The 24503-nt window shown below is 38.0% G+C and overlaps 1 protein-coding gene across 5 annotated transcripts in view; it reads right to left on the bottom strand.

Annotated features, from left to right (window-relative positions):
* SPAG9 (sperm associated antigen 9) overlaps positions 1–24503 on the bottom strand; it is a 93435-nt gene that overhangs the window by 31545 nt on the left and 37387 nt on the right. For all 5 annotated transcript variants that reach the window (XM_007424589.3, XM_007424590.3, XM_088138449.1 and 2 more), the window contains 10 exons: positions 21524–21731; positions 20769–20868; positions 19898–20019; positions 15247–15304; positions 14233–14385; positions 14099–14150; positions 13601–13731; positions 10929–10985; positions 8610–8783; positions 4373–4502 (listed from right to left, as the gene is read on the bottom strand). In XM_007424589.3, coding sequence (XP_007424651.2) covers positions 4373–4502; positions 8610–8783; positions 10929–10985; positions 13601–13731; positions 14099–14150; positions 14233–14385; positions 15247–15304; positions 19898–20019; positions 20769–20868; positions 21524–21731 — 1185 coding nt within the window. The remainder of the gene's footprint in view (positions 1–4372; positions 4503–8609; positions 8784–10928; positions 10986–13600; positions 13732–14098; positions 14151–14232; positions 14386–15246; positions 15305–19897; positions 20020–20768; positions 20869–21523; positions 21732–24503) is intronic.

The following is a 24503-nucleotide window of genomic DNA, read 5'->3' as shown; positions in this document are numbered from 1 at the left end:
TGACTGCATTTCATCCCATAAGACCTTTGAAACACAAAAAAGGGGAGATGGATATAGGCAAAGTATCCTGCTACAAGTATTAGAAAGCCAGCTCCTGATCAGTTAGTTCAGGTTTTGGATGCTTCCATCGCACGAAAGCAGAAGCACCCCAGTGACCAATCCCCATTCTCTGTTCAGTGTGAAGAGGCATTCCGGAGTGGGATACGCATAAATTGACTTAAGCCTCGGCCTTGGTAAATGGAAGAAGACTCGCAGCTCTCTTTTTCCAAAGGCCTTCACACTGAGGCAGGGTAACCAATCTCTGGCATTTATTGAAGGTATCTGGCATAATTCATAAACATATTTCATGAACCATCTCTTAGTGAAACACCAACAGCTGCTCTGCTCTACTACTCTAATAGGGTTCAATTTACTCTGAGTGTCTTTCTGCCTGATATAACTTCCAGAAGAAGCCCTTATCATCCTTAGTCTTTAGTAGTGCAAATGGAGATTTCGGTAAAGCCATGAGCGAGGACTATTTGTAAGCCCCAAAGGAGAACATGTAATATATAAGGTGGATTAATAGGAATAAGTTCTTCAAGTACAGATAATTGTAGTCTAACTCATCTGAACTACAGTGAAGCCAAATACATAGTACTCGTGGGCTTTAAGCCTAGATTAAGGCCAGCATATTCAAGCTAAAGGAACTCTGATGGCCATCTAGTAATTACTCCGCGCTTACTGAATTCTAATGAAGCATTCTCAATAACAGCTTTAATACATTTAGTATTTTCTAATTTTATGAAGATATGCCTTTCAAATGCCAAACAGCTAGGCATAAGTATTTGGAATCTCAGCGGACCACAGACACCAAATGAATCATGGGTCTGTTTCCACCATGTGAAAAATCTCTGATAACCACAGATTCTGTAGTCAATAGGAATCTTCTATAATAACAGTCATTCATTTGGCTCTGAGAGTACTAGACATCAGAAGTGTTGGCGGGACGGTAAATACAGGCCTCTTTGATCTCTGTTGCATACTTTGAGGAAAATACAGAGTTCTTGTGATCTGCTGGGCTGTGATGAGATCTAGGTTTTGGTAGCTAAAGCATCTCTAGGAGATCAGAAATATGAGCAGTTAAAGGTTTAATTTCCTGGGTAAACTATTAACTAGTTCAGGAAATTAGTGGTGACCTTGAGCATTTTCTTGATGTACAATGAATTATTGGAAAGATTGTCTTTCTCTAGCCATTACTAGCTTGGATTGTGTTCCATACTGGAGGCAATAAGACTTGGGGGAGTCTGTAAAGGCATTTGGGGGGGGCAGGTAACAAAATTTAAATCACACTGAACAACTCTGTCCTTATCCATTCCCAGTGCAAGAAGCCACCGTAAGAAGCTATGCATGTGGAAGACTGCCCAGAGAGACCATGTGACTTAGTATAGCAGAGTTATCAGTCTCTCAGTATGCTGAATCTGAGATGTACCTGCACTGTCCATCCATTCTCACAAATACAAAAGGTTATGGGCATTTTCCTTTCCTTTCCTCTCCTCTCGTTAGTTTTAAAATCAGAATATAAAGAAGTCTAGCTCCCAAACTCCTCTACCTAATTTTTTCAAATTGGGCATACATCTTGGTGGGCAGAAAAGTCACTGTTCACCGTTTCTGAATATTTCATCCCACTGCACTGAAAAATAAAAATAGTTACAATCTTTTTTTTTCTTCATTCTACTCAATTTGAAGGATAAACTTTGCTTCAGATATGGGCTCCAAGCTAAGTCACACAGGCTTTGACTTCATCCAAGTTAAATCAAGTTATTTTCCAAAGCATCAAATCACACCCAAGCCTTATGACTACAGTAACATTCCCAATTAGATTTTTAACAGCAACCAAAGATCTCTGGTCAAGATTTCCCTTTTGTGGAGGAAGAATAGTTTTAGCCTTTATCATATGGAAATGCTGGTACAGAAATTCCAATGACTTATATTGTAACAGGAATCAACTTTCTGGATCAGGAGAATGTCCTAATCCTGTCATCTCTGAGGCAACAAGAATTCCAAACAAGACAAAAGAAGTGATAACCATCAGGGCAGCAAGCATCAGACTGAGCCCACTATACCGATATTCTGCATATTCACCTCTGAGATCTTTGCTTTGACCTTTGTTCACATTTCTATAATATCTATCATGTGCTAACAGATTTAGCGTTCTTTCACGTGGAAGCACTAAAGTGCTATTACTCAATGCAAGAGCTGGCAGAAAAAGATGATGCCTTTAAAAAGTGCTAACTGCACTTTGAACACCTAATCTGCCTGGCAATAAAGAATAATAGGTGTTCTTTCCGCATTGAGAACCCGGAGGGAAAGAGGACAGAGGTTGGTGGGGAATATTTCCTTCAATGCCAAGTAACTGGCAGCACAAGATCCATAGGTCATTTACTGTCAGTTCCCTGGTCCCACAGAATGATCACTCCTTAGATAGAAGAACGGGCCCCAAAGGATGCAAGCTACAGAGCTACTTTGAAACAGATCAGCAGTCAGCATCTCCATGGTACAGCTACCCACTTCACCCTGCTACAGAGGTGCTACAGTTGCTAAGTGGCAGCAGGGAAAGGTTTCTACAGTTGTTCAGCAGTCTTCCAGAAGACGGATGGATATGAATCAAGAACATTCCCATTGGCCTAAATGTTGCAGAGAATAGTGACCTTCACAGAAGACCCACCAGCTAACTACAGCTCAGCAGATCACTGACTTCTGAAGGTTCCTTAGAATATCTGCCTAGGCTGTCTTGTGTTGCAATAAAAAGATACACAATTCTTTCATGCAGCAGGCAGGTAGGCAATGAGATGAAGGCTGTGCTCTGATGATATGTCTTCAACAGATAATTAGTGGGGCATTTTCTCACACAGTAAGTACAACCCTAGCTTCTACATGATTTTTCTCAGCATGGATCACTTTGGCATTTCCTTATAACAACTACAGTTGTTTCCATTTGTTTTCTCACTTTAAAAAGATTATGCTCCTTTCATTAAACTATTTTTTATTCATAGGCTTAGGCACATTTAAACCAGAGAGCACAAAGATTTAAAATAGTGAGAAGATCTTAAGATAATTTAACTAAGAAACAGCAAGTTGAAGCAGAGCAAGAAAAAATAGAAGAAACAGAAAACTCTGTCTATAGGAAGACAGAAAAAGAAATAGAGATACAATCTGTAGCATCAAGTTTAGTATTAAAGTCTAGATTAATGACAGAGGATAACAACCCTATTGCATGTCTCCTTATGTCACCCATTTTTCTTTATTTTACATTAAGACATGCTGGTATCCTACAGACAGATACTCACAACCATACCCTGAATCTGATGGATTTGACACAACAGAAAGAATGTTAAACTCACAGGCATGTGAAAGATAACTGATTCTTTGATTTTAAAATAAAAAGGCCGAGGGGTAGAAAATACTTTTCTATCCAGAGTGGTACAGTTCTATCTTAAAAAGTCTTTCACACCCTTATCCAAGAATAGGCTAACAGACACAGAAAGAAAGAGGAAGAGAATGAATGAGAGAGATCTGCACAGTCCTCAAGATACATGAAATACACAAGTTGCAGGCATGTTTTCCATTCTTCAAAGTGCAGCAAGAATATTCCATTACAAGGAAGCCTGAATAATAGGCCATCCTACTCTTCCTACAGTTTAATGACCTTTTATTGCTTTTGTTCTAAAGAGCATTTATGTTTAAATAGAAATGTTGCCTTTTCATATGAAGGCTCTAAAAGCCTAACTCTCTTCATTAGAATATTTGGGGATTTCATATAAGAAGTGCACAAGATTACCAGTCCACAACCATACATCCTTATGCATTTTAGTTAAAATCTTCAGGTTTTAATCAACCATTTAGCAATAGTATAGTATTGTCTTTCCCTTTATGCCTCCTCATGCATTGCAACTTGCAAAAGAACTCCTCCTCAGGATTTTCCTTGCTACAGGAGGCAAGATGCTTAAAAAGCCTTTTCAGCACTAGTACAGAACCAGAATTAGGGGGTAAGTGCTAAACATTCTTAGCCAAACCAACTCTTGCAACTTAATGAGATTTTCTTCTTCATTTTCACCAATACTTAAAATGCTCCAATACTCTTTCAAACTGGATATTAATTTTTCATGGCTATTAGTTTTATATAACCCTTTGTTTTTACAGTTGGTTATACTGTATAGCAGTCATAAATCCTCAAACAACTATTATATTTTTCCATCTTTGATTTGTAAGTAGAAATGCTTTCAGTGATCACAATACTCCCATGGAACAATAATACTTAAACAATAAAGAACAAGTAATACACAAGGTTGGGTTTACCTCTCCTTTGCCAGATGGCTAATGTCTAACACAATACCTGTTTATATTTCTGAGGAAGACTCCAGCCAAACGCTTGCACTCGACCATCGTCTTTCTGAACGTGAGCTTTCACTTGGCGATACTGTTCTCTCTTTTGCTCTCTTCGTGAGGCCATACTGGCCTCAGACCTAGACCAAAGGAAATATTTTTTTTTAATCCAAATCATTCTATTCCTTTCTAATTCCATGTTCTTAAAATGGCATTTCAAAGATATGCAGATTTAGTAAATGTAAAAACAGGTGTTCTTTAAAGTTACTATATTTACCCAAATCATAGTCCTGAATTTAAGATGATCCTCCACTAAAACAGATTATAAAAAAGAAAAAATAACAATTTGTCTCCATTATTGTATTATCAGTGAATCTAAAATTCCTCCCAGTTTACGATAAATCACTTGAGAGAAAACTAGACTTCTGTTTGGATAAATATAGTAATATTTAAAATAATATCATACCGAATGAGATTGTATTTTCTTATTATCTAGAAGAATCACAGAGTAGCAGAAATTGCTGTAGTGAAAATTTTTATGAAATTTTTATGCTCTTCATTTATTTTACAAAGTGGCATAATCATGCATTTTAATATGAAAATCTTTCTAGCTACCTAAATTGCTCTGAAATCCACACAAAGAAGATCTTTCTGACATAATATGTTGTTAACTATTATGGGCATGCTATAATTGGGAAGGCTGGTATTCCCATCCTAAATAGGACTGCCCCTCTTTTGTTTTGTCTCTTATATTTACAGGCTTCAAGTATTTTGACATCCACAGTATGACTGGAAGCTGAAAATGATGATACCCAGCATGTCCCTTAGCAATCTCTAAGAAGAAGAACTTAAACTTGATCTGATGAAGACTTGTCAACAATGATTTAGACTTCTGTTCCTTAAAGGACAGTTGTACCATATCCAGTCCCCAAGATTATTTCTCCAAAGTTACTGTCAAATGTTACATGTTATATGACAGAAAGGGAAAACTATAAATAGTATTAATTGTATTAAATTAACTAATATTAAATTTAATTTGAATTTCACATTAAAATTTTGTCTTGGTGCCATTCATTTGCTTGGCTTAACCCAGCCTGTAATTTTGAGAGCAGCTCCCAGCACACTATTTGAGTACAACACAAGGCCTGAAAAAAAATCTGTCTCTGGCCTAAAGCTTAAATTATTGAAGCTACCTTTCAAAACTATATAAAAACTTCAATTAGTATAGAATACAGAAAGTCATGGATAAGTCTCCAAAAACATATTGTCCCAATACTCTTCTGTATGTCCATGGGCTTTTTCAAGGTATGGTGCATGATCTGTCCTGCCCTACTCATCCTGGAGCATCAAGTTCCAGTATGCTCCAGTGGAACCACTGAGATTCCATTAAGAAAGAAAGCTTGGAGGGAAAAAGAAACTTAACAAGGACATTTCAAGTTTGCAGAGAACTGCTGAGCAGTTTTTGAAAATTAAGGAAGGGCTTAACTTCTTGTTTCTGCAAATATTTCAGCAAAGGAATGTGATGGAGGAGGAGGAGCTCTGTCACTCTTCACCATAAATTACACCTACAAGTATCAGCCAGATTCATGCAAACACAGTTAACACTGTTCTTACAAAGGCTGCGTTATTTATGCCTGTATTGTACTTTCCCATTTACTGTATAAAATATAGCACTTTGGGTGTTTGTGATCCCCTCTTAATAAAACTGCTATCTGTGCAAAACATATGCAAACTAGACACTATAAATGGAAGCAGTGTTCAAAAGAAAAAAGAATGAAAAAATCAGTTAAAATAATTTGGTGTGGTTTTTTTAGTATGTTACGCTAGATTCAAGTATGACAACAAAGGTTCTACTTTAGCAATGCTGAATGAGTGTCACGGATTGTAAATTATATAACTTTAGATATATAATTATCTATTATACTCTTGGGTTTATGCAATATTCAGAGCACTTATCAACCGAGATTCATAAAATACACTGTGTGCACAATTATTAGGCAAGTGAGTATTTTGATCATATCATTTTTATGCATATTTTCCACCTCCAAGCTAGATGAACCTGAATGCTTATTGGATATAAGCATATCAGGTGATGTGTGTTTGTGTAATGAGGGAGGGTGTGGCCTAAGGAGATCAACACCCTATATCAAAGTGTGCATAATTATTAGGCAGCTTCTTTTCCTCAGGCAAAATGGGCCAAAAAAGAGATTTAATTGACTCTGAAAAGTAAAAAATTATAAAAAGTCTTTCAGAGGGATGCAGCACTCTTGAAATTGCTAAGATATTGGGGCGTGACCACAGAACCATCAAATGTTTTGCTGCAAATAGTCAACAGGGTTGCAAGAAACGTGTTGAGAAAAAAAGATGCAAATTAACTGCCAAAGATTTGAGAAGAATCAAACGTGAAGCTACCAGGAACCATTATTCTCCAGTGCTGTCATATTCCAGAACTGCAACCTACCTGGAGTGCTCAGAAGTACAAGGTGTTCAGTGCTCAGAGACATGGCCAAGATAAGGAAGGCTGAAACTCAACCACCACTGAACAAGACACATAAGTTGAAACGGCAAGACTGGGCCAAGAAATATCTGAAGACAGATTTTTCAAAGGTTTTATGGACTGATGAGATGAGAGTGACTCTTGACAGACCAGATGGATGGGCTGGATCAGTAACAGGCACAGAGCCCCATTTCGACTCAGACGCCAGCAAGGTGGAGGTGGGGTACTGGTATGGGCTGGTATTATTACAGATGAGCTAGTTGGACTTTTTTGGGTTGAAGATGGACTCAAAATCAACTCCCAAACCTACTGCCAGTTTTTAGAAGACACTTTCTTCAAGCAGTGGTACAGGAAAAAGTCTGCATCTTTCAAGAAGACCATGATGTTTATGCAGGACAATGCTCCATCACATACATCTAAGTACTCCACTGCATGGCTAGCCAGTAAAGGCCTCAAAGATGAAAGGATAATGACATGGCCCCCTTCCTCACTTCACCGAAACCCTATTGAGAACTTGTGGGCCCTTCCCAAACGGGAGATTTATGGTGAAGGAAAACAGTACACCTCTCTGAACAGTGTCTGGGAGGCTGTGGTGCTGCCACACAAAAAGATCAAGAAACAGATCAAGAAACTGACAGACTCCATGAATGGAAGGCTTATGACTGTTATTGCAAAGAAGGGTGGCTATATTGGTCACTGATTTTTTGTTTGAAATGTCAGAAATGTTTATTTGTAAATTTTGAGTTGTTTATTATTCTCACTTTAACAGATGAAAATAAACAAGTGAGATGGGGGAATTTTCATTTTTCATTTAGTTCCATAATAATTCTGCACACTAATAGTTGCCCAATAATTGTGCACACATAGATATGCTTCTAAGAAAGCCAAAACCTCACTTTTACTTTCTTAAATATTCAGGTTTGAGGTTTATTAACATTTTGGACTGACCGAGAACACTGTAGTTGTTCAATAATGAAATTCATCCTCAAAAATACAACTTGCCTAATAATTGTGCACGCAGTATAGAAGGTGTAGTGGTAAGTGGAGCATGTATATAATGACACACAATAAAAACAAACACCAATAAAACAAACAACTTCCTAAATAAATGTGACTTTACAACAGAATATCTAGAAATTATCCAACTAGTTTTCCATCATAAAGAATTCTATTGTTTTACCTGACCACCAAAGAAGACACTGTCTTTGTCAACTGGAACAGAGAGAAAAGTCTCTCTCCATCAGACAATTGACTGCACAAACAGACCGGTCTGGAAAAATTTGGTCTCTAGGGTACCCTCCATCTTAAGTTTTTTTATGCTTTTAAAATCCACCATTACCCATGTTTTGAATTATGGCTGGAAACTGGTAAGGAATAGAGCCTTTGGGGGACTTAAAGGACTATAATCCTTTATGAAAATGCCCACCAGCCTTTTCAGTGTTATATTCTGGGCTAGGTGCAGTTTCTACCCTTCAAGGGTAGCCTGAATTGCAATAATCCAGTTTATAGGTAAATAAGGCATATGTCACCATGGCCAGGTTTGACCTCAAGAAGACACATAACTGGTGCAACAAACTCAAGCTGGGAAGAGGCACTGACACCCCCTCAGCATTCAGCACAAATACAAGTCTAGACATACCCAGAGTGCAAAGCCAAATCATCAGAAGTATATTGACCATGCTGGTGTTACTACTAGAGTTGGTAAGTTCTGCCTGCACATTTTTTACTCCATGAAGAAAATACAACTTACTCTTCACTAAGGAAATCAAAAGCTTTTGATTTGTCACTTGGTAGCTGAGATAAGGTGCTGCTTCTTTTCTTGACTGAAGGAGTAATATGTGACGTTGGTGCATTGTACTTAACGTTAACTGGTGGTTCTGGTTTCTTAGCAGTGTTGGCTGATGAACTGAATAATCTGCTAAAACTGGAGGGAAAAAAAAAGCAAGAGCACTTGAATACATAAGTACAGACAGCCTCTTGGTCATAAAAGTTTCACATGTGCATGTGCACTCCACACAGTGCCCTACTCAAAGCAGGGCAGAAGTACAAATAGCGGAAAAGAAGAGCCATTCACTGTCCAACACAGCCACACCATTAGGAAATAGTTATAAAGCTCATCAGAATTAAGCCATACACTTTCAAGTCAAAAATGTATAGAGCAGAGCTGAAGGCTAGCCAGATGTCTAAAAATTTAGTTCTAAAAATAGGAACAGTTTTCTCTAGGGATGCACAAAAAGATGATGCCAGTCATCAAAAATTGTAAGACCCTGGCCCCTGATAATTTTGGTAGTCCTCAGGTTACGACCATTCGTTCAGCAACCATTCAAAGTTACGATGGTGCTAAAAATGGACTTACTACTGATCCTCGTACATATGACCATTGCAGTGTCCCTGCAGTCACGTGATCAAAATTTGGGTGCTTGGTGACCAGCCCACATTTATGACTGTCATAGTGTCCTGCAGTCATGTTCTCCTGCCCTGAGCAAACTGCCAAAATGAAGAGGCGGCTGTATTCCACCGCTGCTACCCCCTGCTGACCGTCATCTTTGTCTCGCCTCCCTTCTGTTGGGCTTGCTGACGCCAGCTGGCCCCAAACTCCACGGCTCAGGGCTCTGTCAGCACGGGGCTCGCCTCTGCCCCTTGCCACCGCCTCCCCAGCCACCAGGCTCCTGGTGGGCTTGCCCCATTTCAGCAGTCTCAGTCAGCGAAGGGAAGGGAAGCGAAGGGAAGGGAAGGGGCAGTAGGTAGGTGGCAGTGGCAGAATACAGTGGTCTCTTCATCTTGGCCATGTGTGCAGGACAGCCAAAAGGGCAGAGACTTGGGGGAGGACAGAGGCGGGGGGTGGAATTGAAGTGAAGGCAGTTCGCACAGGGCAGGAGAAACATGAGGTCCTCACCTAACAACTGCAACTGGGACTGCAGTAATGTTTCGCTTAATGACCACTTCACTTATCGACAGAAATTCTGGTCCCAGTTAGGGTTGTAACCCTAGGACTACCTGTAAAGGCTTTTCAACTTCCCTTATATGTATATAGTACACTTCTAGCAATGAAACTACTAACATTAATATAATTTAGAAATTTGGGGACCAGAATATATCAAGACCACCTTCTACTATGACTGTCCTGGTTGATTACTAAAATAATCAGGGGAAGACCAGCTCTGTATAACAAGACTGGCAGAGGGCCAACTTGCAGTTCCTCACAGAACAGCCTCCTCTGGGTCCTGCACTTGAGAACGCACTCAACCTGTGAAATTCATGAAGTGCCTACTGTTACATCTTTTAGGTTCCTACTGAAGATTGCTCCTTTCCCATCTCTTGTTTCTTTCGCCTACTTTTTAAATAAATATTGCTTTCATCTCTCTTTTTTGTAATAACATAGGCTACCCAAAATATATCCAATTAACCTAAAATCAATGGATATATATCCAAACATACCAGATTATAATGTTCATAAATCAGTCCTAGTACTAGGGATTTACAATCTCTATAGATCAGTCCAACACTACAGCAGAAGGCAAGAATGTACAACATGAGTTGCAATAAAATTATTATGAAGACACAATCCTGTAGGATTCTGAATCTTCAGCAGCTGAGCCCTGCAATTTTGTCAACTCATAACACTTTCATCAACCAAATATTCCTAAATTATTCCCCACAAAAATAAAATAAAAGCTCTGAGGACACAGGACAGTCAAGCAATCTCTCATGTACAATTTTAGTAATTTCAGCTTTAGTATTAATCAGAGCCATAAGCAAAAATTAGAACTTCCCTCAAATAGGTTTGGTGGACTGAAATCAATATGTATGCAAACTACATGGTGGTTTTAAAAGTGCCACAATTAGAGAAAGGCAATTATGTTTCTCTGCCAAGTGCATAACCAATGTTTCAGGATGCATCTTACAATATAATTCATCTTTAACATCAGTCTTACCTGGCCGGCATACTAGACAATGAAAGAAAATAGATGTGCAGTCATTAGTCCCATTACTACTAAAAAGACCCTAGAAGACTGAGCATATTATTTTTAATAAATGCGAGTATTTATATTTATATCTCAATACTTACAACTGCCAAAGGCTTGATCTCTTTTTTTCTTGCATGGCTGGATTTTCTCTTGATGCCCTAGAGAAAAAAATAAAAAGCACAGATTATAAAATCTCTTACATTTGAGCATTTCATGCCATTGGAGACACGCTGGCATTTGTATAAGTAAAGCCACAGTAACAATTTTCCAAATTATGAAAAGGAATTTGAGATTTAGACAGAACTATAAAACACCACAGTTGCACATGAGGATATGACATTATTTAAGAAAATCAACATCTGTGCACTGAGGTATTCCCCCTTATATTTAATTTATGTCCTATGAAAACAAAAGCAACCACTAGTCCAATACAAGAACTAATTTCACAACAATAGCAAGTAATCACTCTTACAGGTTGAAAGTATACCTGCTACATGAGAGCAAAATAAATTTGGTTTGCTGCAGAATGTGACTGAAGATTTGTCTCATGCAAAATAATTCAGTCTAATCACAAAAACGTATTGTTTTTTTCTGTAAAAACTAAGTGCAAAAAAATCAGTAATATATTAGGCCACTAGATGGCAGCAAAACAGGATGGTAAATGTAGTTTACCTTAAGCAGAAGTTTTAAAAAGTTAGCTCAAACTAACTGGAGAGAGCCAGTTTGGTGTAGTGGTTAGCCAGCTGGATGACTTTGGGCCAGTCACTCTCAGCCCTAGGAAGGAGGCAAGGGCAAACTATTTCTAACATATTGCCAAGAAAACTGCAGGAACTTATCCAGGCAGTCTCCAGGAGTCAACGCTGACTTGAAGGCACACTCCCACAACTGGATACCACAGGAGGGGTCCTTTTTTAAAAAACAGCAAAAAAGTTCATGCTCAGAAGGGAGCTGAGAAGAGCCAAATAGAGATGGTGGAAGGGCATCCCAACACCTCTGCTGTTAAAAACAGATGGTCTTGTATATTCAATAAGTGGGACAAATGTTTAATCCACAGATTTGTCATAGAATCCCAGAAATGGACAGATGTTTAGGTCATCAAGTGCATCCCTTGCTTAGTGTGGGAATTTAAATTAAAGCCTCACAGACAGATGGCTGCATAGCCTTCACTTGAGCACATCCAATGAAGAGGAACCACCACCTCTTTGGGTTGTTCATCATGTAGGGTTTTTTCCAAAATTAATCTGAAGTCCAAAAAGTTACACCTACACAGACACACATGTGTGTGTGTGCATGGCCAGCACTAACTGATCTGTGCTCTGAAAATTATAATGAATGTTTTATGGCTCACACATGCATATTTAGCACTATCCAACAATGCCAAGGCCAGCCTAACGTACAACTGGACCAGGTAAGGTTCAGAGTCTACTATTTTCCTGCCTCCATGTCAAGCCTCTGTCACACCAGAAACATAGCTGTAATCAGTAGTCTAATCCTAGAGTCATCATGTCAGCTGTCTCGCTGTAGTTATAATATCAACTCAGCCAGTTTTAAACTTGAAACAATTTCATTCACAAAAAGCAAGCTTTAGGCCAATTTTCTATGAATGATATGCTGCTTCTCAGTGGTATCCCTCCCAAGAATCGTAACACCTATTAAGAAACTAGTCTTCTCCCACAATAGAAACTGAATCAAGTTTCTAAGTACCAAGTACCTCCTCTACTTCAGCTTTAAAATTAACTATTCCATTCTTTCTTTCCCTTATCTTCCCACTCTGCTATTCTTCTTCACATCTTGACTTTTTTCTGCTGCTTCTTCAACAACTTTCCTACTTCTTGTTCTTTCCATCTTCTACCTCTTCAACAGTTAGATAAAATAATAAAACCCATTCTTTTCCCTCTATTCGACACCCATGCAATTTTTCACAGCTCATTTCTGAAGAGAGAGCAAGTTTGGTGTAGTGGTTAAGGCACCAGGCTAAAAACTGGGAGACTGTGAGTTCTAGTCCCACTTTAGGCCTGAAGCCAGCTGGATGACTTTGGGCCAGTCACCCTCTCTCAGCCCTAGGAAGGAGACAATAGCAAACTACTTCTGAAATCTTACCAAGAAAACTGCAGACTTATCCAGGCAGTCACCAGGGGTCAACACTAACTTGAAGGCACACACACACACACATTTCTGAAGGCCTTCAGAACAGTCCTTAAACATAGTCAAAGCAAGTAACAGGAGATGCTTATAAAATCTGGACTGTTTTATCTGTTGCTCTCGCAGCAAGCTTCCACATGCCATTTGTTTTGTTATTATTGAGATGCTTTTCAATTCATTTTCTAGAAACCTTAAGAAAAATTAATCTTGTTCTTTGGTGGAGGTTTGCCTACAAAAATTAAACCAGCTGTCATCTCTGTTGATGTTGATTTCTTAAGAACTGCATTAAAAATCTAAAAACACCACAAAAACACATGTCGTAATAATTCCATTAGTCTTTAACAGTGCTCAACATTTTTTTAAAAAACAGATTCCTTTCATGAATTTTTTTTTTCAAAAAAACAAATACATAGATAATTGCTTTTAAAATAAAGAATGAAGTGTTCTTCTCATGCATAGCAAACAAAAAGCATATGGCTTGTTTAATCTGTCCACAATGTTAACAAAGTATTAATTACATTTTCAAAGCACAGGAAGCATTTATTAGCAATCCATCTATTACTTTAGAGGAAAAGATACCAGGGTCATGCATTTATCAGGCATTGCAACTTTAATCATAAACTGCACTTGCCTTATCATCTCAGTCCATCGCACTGCTTCTTGAAGCTCCATCAGCCTCTCTTTGTATTGATTTCGTTCCATGAGGACCCGGGCCATCTCAACACGCGTGAATCGCTTCCTCTGAGCAGTAGGAATATCACTCTGTGCAGAGTTGAGAAGATAGCAAGTGTGCTTAATCAAGCAGACTGGGAAGCACAAAGGCCTGTCTCGTACAGTTTTTACAGTACAGGACTTTACAGTTAAGCGTGAATATTACAGCGGTTAGGGAAAAGGCACTCATGACTGCTTTGGGCCCAAAGGGGGGAAAGCCGGTTATTTGAACATCTTCCAGAATCTCTACGTTTTACTCCCCAATACAGATTAAGTTCCAGGACTGGCATATGAAAGGAACATATAAGTCCGCACTTCTCTACAATAATGCCATGGAAAGCTAGGAGGATCAATCCCACAGTAGTACTGTACAAGTAAGAGAAAATTTAGATCCAACAGCATTACTATAATTACATACATCATCCTCTTCCTTTGCTTTTTGTCTTGCTTCTTCAGCTTCTGCTCGGGCTCTAAACAAGAGGGATTAATGAAATTAATCCAAGAATTCTTTTAGGAAACTCACTGTAACACATTCAAGATTTTTATGCTCACTTTCTAAGCTCTTCCTCCAGCTCCTTATTCTTCTCTTCAAGCTTTTGTTTGGCTAGTTTTACAGCTTCCAATTCTCCTTTTAGCACATCCTTTTCACATGTTAGTTCATCAACTTTTGCTATTAAGTCATTCTTCACCACATTCAAGGCATTTCTAGAATACAGATATTTGTAATTAGATCAGTTCTAACCTTATTCAGTGATAGAAATAAAGTCACTCTCAGATTTGTTTTCATCATAGCAATAAATACAATAAATCATTTTCTACATAAGCAAAAATGATAATTTTTTTGTAATCTATCATTTTGCTAGGTGAAGCCAACATATGTCATAAAGGACTTTTTTAACAAACACCTGGTACAGTGTAATGGCCTGAAGTAAAATCATCATTTCAAATCTTACTACGCATATGAAAGAATTGGGGGCTTTGAGCCAAACCTCCGTCTTTTGTCTTCAGCTGTAATCACAAATAGCACGCACAAACTAGATATTCTCAGAAGCAAAAACTTCAGATGAAAGTCACCTCTTATTGTTTTTACTTAGGATATGGTAATCAGAATCAATAGTCTTAAAACTGGATGCTCAATTCTTAGTGCATAACTAGTGATATTTCTTTAAGTCAACAACCCAACAGCAATGAATATCACTATGTATTACACAAACTATATGGATTTCAATAAATGAAAATCCCTTTTGATTGCCCTGAAACTACTGTCAGTCAACTGAATGAAACTGCCTCCAGTATTCGGATTTCCAAGTCTTTTATCATTCTACAGCTCTATAAATATTTTATTCACTCTATATCAAGGTTCAAAACACTACATCAATTACCATGTGTCTTTCACCAAACTCTATGCATGTATATACAGTATGTATGTTTACACACACATGCACAAACACAAAACTTATGGGAAATGATTATATCCTTTATCAGACCACAATTCCAGGCATGCAACGTCATGCTTAATTAAAGAAACAGGTTAGTTTATTTAGAAGTTGAAAAATGATTACTCACTTGGTTTCGAGTAGTTGTGTATTTTCTAAGATAAGGTTTTCAACTTCACGTCCCATTCCTTTCAAAAATTGTAGAGAATAAACCAATATTAAAACACTGAAATGACAACTGCAAGTGTTAGACACCCAGGGTATATGCGCTGATCAGCATATTCAGCATGTGCTCTGCAGCTCACATAATTCTACTGCACAAGTAGGACATCTCATTCATTTCAATGGAATTCTCCTACAAACTTACAAAAATGTGTGCAGAAATGCAAGAGAATTTCACAGGCAGAGAAGTTCTGCTATCAGAGCACTATGATCATAACTACTGATCAGAAAAGGGTTTTCAAATACAAAGTATTTTGCTGTTAGGTTTTAAATGAGTTCAGTATGGAGGTTTTTGGAACCCAAGGGACCAAGGCAAAATACTTTTCAGTCCAAGCACATAAAACAAAATAAATCTGATTTCAGCTGGTAACCACAGTAGAACAACAGAAATTCTTAGAACACTTTATATTATGCAATTTCATACTCAAATAGGTGACACCACGAGAAATGTTGAATAAGCTCAAATAATGGAAAGCCCTTGCAAACGTTCCTCAAATGAGACGATGCCTTACCAAAGAAATTATGGTCTTTAAAGCCCATGCATCCCATGAAGAGCAAAAGGAAGAAGAAATATGTAATGAGAACAGTAAAGGTGAAGTACAGAACAGTGAAGGCTAAGAATTTGTGAGATATGAGTGATTTCAGGGCAAAGCCAACATTAAATGTCTGAAGCAAGATAACGTACAACAGCAAGACAAACAGTTAAAAGAGAGCCATGTCTAGATCAAGGATCCATCCAATCCAGCCTTCTGCTTCTCAGAGCAGCCTGCCAGAGATCTCCCCAAAGACCACAAGAGGCCTGAAAATGAGAACATCCCCCCCTCGTAAGCTAAGACCACTCTTAAAATCAGCTCCCATTGCACTATCAGAGCTTATAATAGCAGTCATTGCTACCTTTGATGCAAATGAATTCAAAAGTGAGCTATGGGCCACCTGTCCTCTTTTGCTTTTCCCTCAGTAAGCTCCTTTAGAATCTTTTAAATAAACGTGACAATTAAATTACTGCCATGGTACTCAGTTTAATGAGGTGATTCCAAGATAATTCCACACAAAAAACACCCCTTAACAAGTCATTCCAAACCTCATCAACTTATTCTAACCATGCTTAATGTTTTAAACATTGTATTGCACTCCAATTCTTTTAAAGTAAAAAATACTTAACCTTCTCCATATAGAACATGCGCTTAATCATTAAAGTCTCCTTTATCTTTATTTTTTCTACCTTAGTTGTATCAAAATTGCATATACTTCAATGGAATGAAAAATAGTGAAGACTACCAGTTATTACAAGAATTATCTTCTGAAAGCATGCAGTATGAAAAACCAGTATTTTAAGTTGGGCCTTTTTACACAAATCTAATCATAGGTTAATAATTTTGGGTTGGTAATTGGCAGTTATCCACATGTACACCCATCCACATTTAATATAGCTAAGAATAAAAGAAGCTATTAATAATATCTCTTAAAAGGCCCAGCAAAAGACTACTGGGAACGTCAGTGGTTTTACACTAGCTTTAGAAAAACCGGCCTCATAAAATGTGGATAAAAGTAGGAAAAGACATGGTATTTCTGCATATACATGAAACGATGTAAAATGAGATCAACAAATACAGCATTTAAGGCTTCAATAAAGCTACTATCCTCACCAAAAGCCTCGCCTACACTTCAAAGCACATAACTTTGAAGAACTTCCAGAGCAAACGGGGCGCCTGTTGTTTATTACATTTGTACACCAGGAATTTCCCTCTTGACTGAAATGAACAGGGAGATTCTTGCAGGGAGGGATGTTCTGTGAGCACACTGGAGTTGTGCAGAAAGTTAGTGGAGCAAGGCAAAAACAAGCTTTTGAAATTCTCATGCAAATAGTACAATTTTTTTTAAATATCTGATCCTCTGATACATGAACAACTGACTGCACTATGGAAAAAAAATAAAAGGGACAGGAGCTTGTTTTATAAGACACACTCAAAGTACTGCTCAGGTCCGCAGATTAAAAAAAAATCCCCAGTGTATTATTTCTGGGCTTTCTGTGTGGATAGCAGGAACACTCTGTGGCCATTCCAGCAGGGTAGCATTATTACATTCTATTCTTTATGTCCTCCAACTAGCCAGCATTTGTAGCTTGCATCCTACAACGTGTTTCCTGTTTGTGTAGGTTTCAAAGATTAGAAAACAGCCTTTTGTCCTGCATGAAGAGTTCAAGGAATAATGGAAATGGTTTCAGAAGGATTACTCCTTGCCATGTGCTTATTCCCAACCATTTCCCCACGGTTGCATGGCTGATGTTTGCACTGGCAGAATTTGGATCAGTACCATAGAAAGGAAGACTACTTTTTTTAATGAATGGTCAAAGTTTGGGTTTTTAGAATACTTCTGTTTGGAGGAGGGAACTGTTTCAGTTATTTGAACGCTTTTAACTGTTGGTATTCCGACTAGAGAAAAATTATCAGGCAAAATAAATTTAAAAGCACCAGGCAGGGTAGAGACAAAACAAACTGCAAAACAAACATCGTGAAAGCGACAGCCAAGAATGCTGAACTTCAAAACAATCACTTTCAAATATATAAAAAGGATACACACCAGAATATTCTCCTGGGTACGCAGCCCAAGAGAAAGCAAATTGGAGAATCCAATTTAGCTAATGTTGCAGAAGCATGCCAAAACACAGCACAGTAAATTACTAATACAAAGCATTTCATATAAAATGTGTTTCCTTCGGATTGAATACAGTCGGGCTTCTGTAGAAATACATTACGAACGTTGGCAGCTCTACTTCTACAAAACACACTATCCAAAAACAAAACAAAAACAGGTCTTTGCTAGAGTAATTAATCCATAGTTACGGCTGAGCGGTACAGTATTACAAATGATGGAATGCCTGCTGATCCCCTTTAATAAAATACCGCATTAGTGATCTATTTAAACATACTCTTAAAATTACCTGTTTAGATATAAAAGTGAAGTTGTTGCAGTCTCTAAGATATCCCTAACCTTTTGTATGCGTCTACTAGAGTCATCTCTCCCCTTATCAAAGACCCTCCCCACTTCCTGAAACAGCAATAACACCATAGTAATCAGGTGCCACTATGGTTACACAGAAAAAGAAAGCAGAAGGAAAGAAGTGCCTATATGAAAGCTTACATCTATTATAGGACCAGGCTTAATGGCCCCAAAGTCTCATTTTTGAAAAGTGCAGGAATGGTGTCGGCATCAGACAAAGTGACTACTGGTGGAATGGGACAAGTCACAAAGCATTGGGAGTATCTCCTTTCCTCTTTTGTGTTCTATTTTAAGCAAACAGAACCTGGGGGAGACAAGCTAAATTATACAGAGAAGTAGAAAAGAAAGAGAGGAAGGAAGGAAAGGTAGGGTTTTTCTGCAAGTAAAGATTTCCCTCCCTGCACACTGGCACAGAAACACACTTTCAAATGAATAGAGGAAAGTGTCTTATCTGCGTGAATTTGGGGTGGGGGATCTTCCTCCACCAAGAAATATTTGGAGAAGGAAGAACTCACACACACCCCAGATCAAGTCATGTTACTTCAAAAAAACCCTCTCAGCATTTTAAGGTAAACATTTGTTTATTTTATTTTGTTCCGTCTGATGCCACCCAACTCCAAATACATTAGGCAGTTCACAATACACCAAATAGTATAAAACAGTATAATAAGAAACCACAAACAACAAAACCAAATAGAACAGAAGAAAAAGAAAGAAGAATAAGATAGCAAACCCAATGGACACCCTAAAACATCCCATCAACATCTAACATCCAGCAGAGGGTGCTCTAGCCACCCTAGGCCTAGAGGAACAACCAGGTCTTTAAGGCGCTCCCCACTCCAAGGTAGTAACTAATTATGTCAAAAGCACTTTTTTTTTTTAAGCTCTAAAAGAGGGGGAAACATTACTTCCCCATTAATTCCGAGATAGAAAAGGCACCTAGGAAGTACTCTTACAGGTGAAAAGTTACAGATTTCCTAAAACAAACTGCTTCCTTTCTCTTCTGCTTATCCTCCAGAAGATTCCTTCCTCACCCACACAAGCAAAATAAGACAGGAGGAGGAGGGAGGCAGACTGAATGATAAGTTTGTAAAAATGTAAAATATTAGGGATGTTCATCTAACACATATCAATAGCCACCAAAAGTATAATGACGCAATGGAAGTTTTAACCTGTGATTAAGAGAATCTCACCATGGTGAAATAAAAAACATGACCACCATTAACTACACGCTATTTGGGCTGTAAGTCTCCCAGATTATTGGACAGAAGATTGGTTGCTAATGGATATTACTATTTCACTCTATTTCTTTCCCCAGCAACCCTTTTTTTTAATAAGTAAGTGCAGACATAAATATGATTTCTCTGTTAGAGATTTAACAAATGAGAAAATCAGAGATCCATGGTAAATAGTTAATGCTTTCAACTCTATTTACTAAGCAAATTATGTATAGAAATATCATTAGTACTTTTTTCTTTTAACTTTATCCTTGACCTATCCTGTAACAATTGTGTTACCATTTCTAAACTGCTTTAAAAATGTTTTAAAAAAATACTCACCCAGCAAGTCTGCTCCTTCATCCACATCCCCAATCAGACCAGAGCCAGCAGAAGATAATTCTTCAAAGAGTGATTCTGTGTTACGATCAAATGCTTTGTTCTCTATGCCTTTGGTAGGAGTGCTACACAACAGAATTCAAATGTGAGAGTGAGAATTAAATCTTTAAAAAAGATCTTTCCAGTCTAGACCTCAGTGTGCAAATGTGCACACATTCAAGGATTGGACAATGCGGACTCTAGTCCATAAAAATTTATGCCATAATAAATGGCTTATGATTTAAGAAGGATAAAGCAAGACAAGACATCCATCGATCACCCTCCCTTTTCTTTTTCTCCTTCTCTCTCTTTTCCTGGTTGGATGCAGAAGAATCAGGCATGTTAATCAGGGAACTGTTTCCTCCTCCACAACACTGGTGTTCACATGGTTACAGGCTCCTCTGATTCATTTAATTCTTCCCCTTTCTTCCTGACAGTTTTGTATCCACACTGCCACCATAACAGGTTAGTCCTTTTCATTCCTTCAGGTGCTGCACACTGCAATTTCTTCCTCTGTGCTAAGCAGGTGGAAATAAGAATAACAATCTGACATGCTACCCTTAACCCCCAGGAGACCTTGGGTGATGGCTACTGCCCAAAATACTGTTTTGTCCTTCATGGTCGGTGAAGGATTTTTGTGCCAGATTAGCAATGGAAAATTTGAGTACCACAGAATGCCTGAACACTACTACTGACTTTCCTAGGCACCCTCTGCAAAGTATTGCTCAAGAGATTGGTCATTTGCCATAATGACTACAAAAGAGCTACAGAACTCTGTTGTAATATTCATATTTTTCCTAAGTTCTCTGGTGACTGAAAATTGCTGGCAAAATACCTTGAACCTTTATATCCACTAAGATCTTTATCCATATCCAGCTCTGGAGTGGATTCAATGATTGCCTGAACTTCAGATTTGTCGTCATTTTCATTAGATCCTTGGAAAGAAATGGGTAAATATTTGTCAAAAACAGGGAATATTAGATAGAGTTAGGCAGCATATATAGGATCTTCCCTCATTTTAACCCAAAAACATAATCCTGTGAATTAGGTAAGGGTGAGAGAGAGTAACTGGCCCCATATGACACAGTGAGCTCCATGATCAAATAGGAACTAAAATTCAGCTTTGCGTAGTCTGAGTCCAACACATAAAATCATTATACTACACCGGCCACAGTATCTTTTGGAGAAACTGTTAGTTTCTAAATTAATGGTCACTTCTCACATACCATGTTTGCTAAATATAAAAGAGTTAAGTAACACTTCTTTCATACAGAAAATAATATTTTAACAGCATAAAGATCCTTAAATGTAACAATGTAGTCTTAGCTGATCGTATACTAAACATGAGAACAATGGTTATTTAATCATCTTATATTTTGTAAATATACTGAAGTTCATTTGTGATTAATCAGGCCATCTTTACATGAATTTCTGCTGCTTTCTGTAATGAGGCTGTCTTCCTATGAGGAATACGTGTAGCACTCTAAGTATTTATTAATTCTGGAACCCTGTAGGGGCAGATAAACACTATGGATTTTAAATTACTCAAAATATTAAATTACTCAAAATGTGAATACTCTAGTAACTTACCAATGGACACAGTTCTCGTTTCTTGGGCTACCTGCACTTCAATGTGCTTGCTTATATCCAATTTCTGGTTCCATGAATCAGACTTCTTTGCAAGGCCTTCCTTGTCTTCATTCAGGGGAGACTCAGCAGACTTAAGCACATCTGAAGCAGCAGTTAAGATTGGTGTAGTAGATTTGGACCCTGGTTGGCTAACGTCAGAAATTTCATCCTAAAGTATAAAGAAGTTTGGAGTAATTACAGAATTTATATGGCACATTCCCTACCCCTGGATGAATACATGACTAGTTGGAGCCGGGTCATTTACTGTGTTCTCTAACCAAAAGGTGCATATTCCTTTTTGCAAAAGTAATTTCACTTAAGACATTCTTCTTAATGGAGATGCCACTCAGTTATATTCAAGGTACCAATCTCGGTGATACAAAAAACACTTCTCGTGTGTTCAATAATACTTCAATACCAGCTCAGCATTTAAGTCCTTTTTAATTAACTGTTAGTCCTTCAAAGTAGCCCAGAGAAGAAGCAAAACTATGAGTATCAACTCTATCTTTACTGTAAGATTACATTAACAGAATCTTGCAAGACTGAAAGTATTTCTCCCCCCCCCCGCAACTTTTACTCTCCAGGAAACTAGGGAGTGGCCTTTCTAAAATGCTTCCCAGCACCCACCCACCCCGCTTCTATGGACAGAGATATCTTTTACATGACAGTTGTCCAGTCTATGGCTCTTCCTCCTGTCTCCCAAGGTCATTCCCACATACCATTACATTAACCCACCTAAAGCCAACCTACAACATGTCATTTTCAAAGCTTCACCCTCTTCAACCATGTTTTCCTTCAGGAGGCCTCTCTCCCAATGCCAAGGAGTTCAACTCCTCATTAGCCATGCACCCCTTTGTTCCTAAAGATCGTATTCAGTTGGTCAATGACTGGCACTGCTGAAACATATTACAAAAGCAAGAAGGAAGGAGGAATATGTAAGAATCAGGCTGTCTTTAAATATTGAAACAATATTTTATTGTAGTAGTTTGCCAAAAGAAATGCATGAAACTTCTCTTTTCCTTTCCATAACAAAACACGTTAACATCATCAGACTAATAAGTCCTAGATTAATTTAGACATTATTTCAAAATATGCATATTTAATCTGGGCATAAACTGTTTAAATACATTTAAACAAGTTATATACTGCCTTACGCTGCTTTACATACTGTGTCATTTAATTTACATGTCATGCATTCTGAGTACAAAGAAAGAAAGGCTACCACCAGATGCAGATGAGCGGCCATATAAAATCAATGAATAAATAAATAAATAAAACATTGTGTTTTAATAAACAATGTACTTCAAGCCTCATTCTTCCTCTAGGTACTATGAATATAAACAATTTAAACTGTTTACAAGCCATCTAGGCAAATTTTAATTGTGTGTCCACTTTTAACTGACACTTGCCATTTGTATCAATATCTAAGTGCTATTTAAATTTTCTTTTTATGTTGCAGAATGGAAATGTACTCAAATGCCTTTTAATGTGATCTCATGTTGAACTTCAGGACTTTGTGCACCAGAATATTTCTAATTTTTCTCCTCACTCCTGTGATAGATGGTTTCTCACAATTTACTTTGCACAACAGACAACCCCCCCCACACAAAATGTTTTATGTTGTTTTATAAAACTGAGATCCTTCCCTTCCTGTATTAGGAGTCAGTAAAAAAAGATGCATGAGAAATATGGTTGCCCTGTTATGTTTTCCTCAGCTCCCGACGTGGAATTTGGTGAGGGAGACTGGCAAACATACATGACTGACTTTTTGCATGGATGAGGCAGGCACATGCTTGCCATACCATCATATACGGGATGATCCGATCTCAGATTCCATGGTCTACTTTGCTTCTGATTGGAAACCAGAAGTCAAAAAGTTGATTGTTATACATGATAGTGGCTCTAACAGGCAAATACATGCTAAGAATTCAGGAAAAAGCACCTCTAAACACTCTTCTCAGGCTCGGAATTTGTAATTAGTAACCAGAATTAAGCACCAATTCCTCTCTGGCAAAAATCCAACCTTGATTTTTTTCCCCAAGTGTCAAAACCAAGAACATTTGGCAGTTAATCTACTGCAAACACTCAGAGAGCTACCAGTACCAAATCTATGTACTGATCATCCCTGACTTATATATTTTGATCTAAATAATGGCTTATCTATACACATACTTTAAAGCTAAAGAGAAGGAAACTGTCCTTCAAATTCTAACTTCAACTTGAATGAATCCAAGAAACTGAGAAAAGCAAAAAAAAAATCCATAGCAGAACACAAAAAATTACAGCTGCCATTTATTGGCTGTAATTCCATGTACTGATACATCAACTTGAGAAAAAAAAGGTGCTGCATCTTGAATTATTATTATTATTTAAATTTATACACCACCCAACTCCCAGCAACTCTGTGCAGTTCACAAAATGATTTAAAACATGAAAATAAGTCAATAAAAACAAGAAACAAAAAAGGGTAGAGATGGCAGAATAACAAACCAGGTGGAAACAAAAGAAAACAACCTAGGTTAAAAGAAGGCTCACTGAAGAGCCAGGTCTTCAGGCCTCTTCGAAACACCAGCAGGGTGGGGGCTGTTCAGATCTTGGTGGGGGGGAACCTCATTCCATAGGGCAGGTGCTATGACAGAGAAGGCACACGTCTGGAGTCCTGATAGATGGCACTCCTTAACTGAAGGAACCCAGGGAGCACCAATCCTGCCAGATTGAATAGGCCGGGCAGATACTATGCAAGATAGGCAGTCCCTCAAGTAACCAGGCCCTATGCCATGTATCTTTCTCAACTGATTTACCTGCATCAGGTAAATGTTTGAAGCAAACAAGCTATTTTATTTTAGCTCCTTACCCTCGCTCTGCCCAGTCCATGAATATCAGATTGGAACGCCTTGATTGAAATACTCATTTATATCCTTTGAAACACCCATATCCTTCT

This window comes from Python bivittatus, unplaced genomic scaffold, assembly GCF_059951505.1.
Source record: "Python bivittatus isolate LINGU-HERP-01145 unplaced genomic scaffold, Pbiv_v1 ctg000220_np1212, whole genome shotgun sequence".
In the NCBI taxonomy this organism is placed as follows: Eukaryota; Metazoa; Chordata; class Lepidosauria; order Squamata; family Pythonidae; genus Python; species Python bivittatus.
The sequence above is the reverse complement of the archived record's forward strand: the minus strand, read 5'-3'. Positions and strand labels throughout refer to the sequence as shown.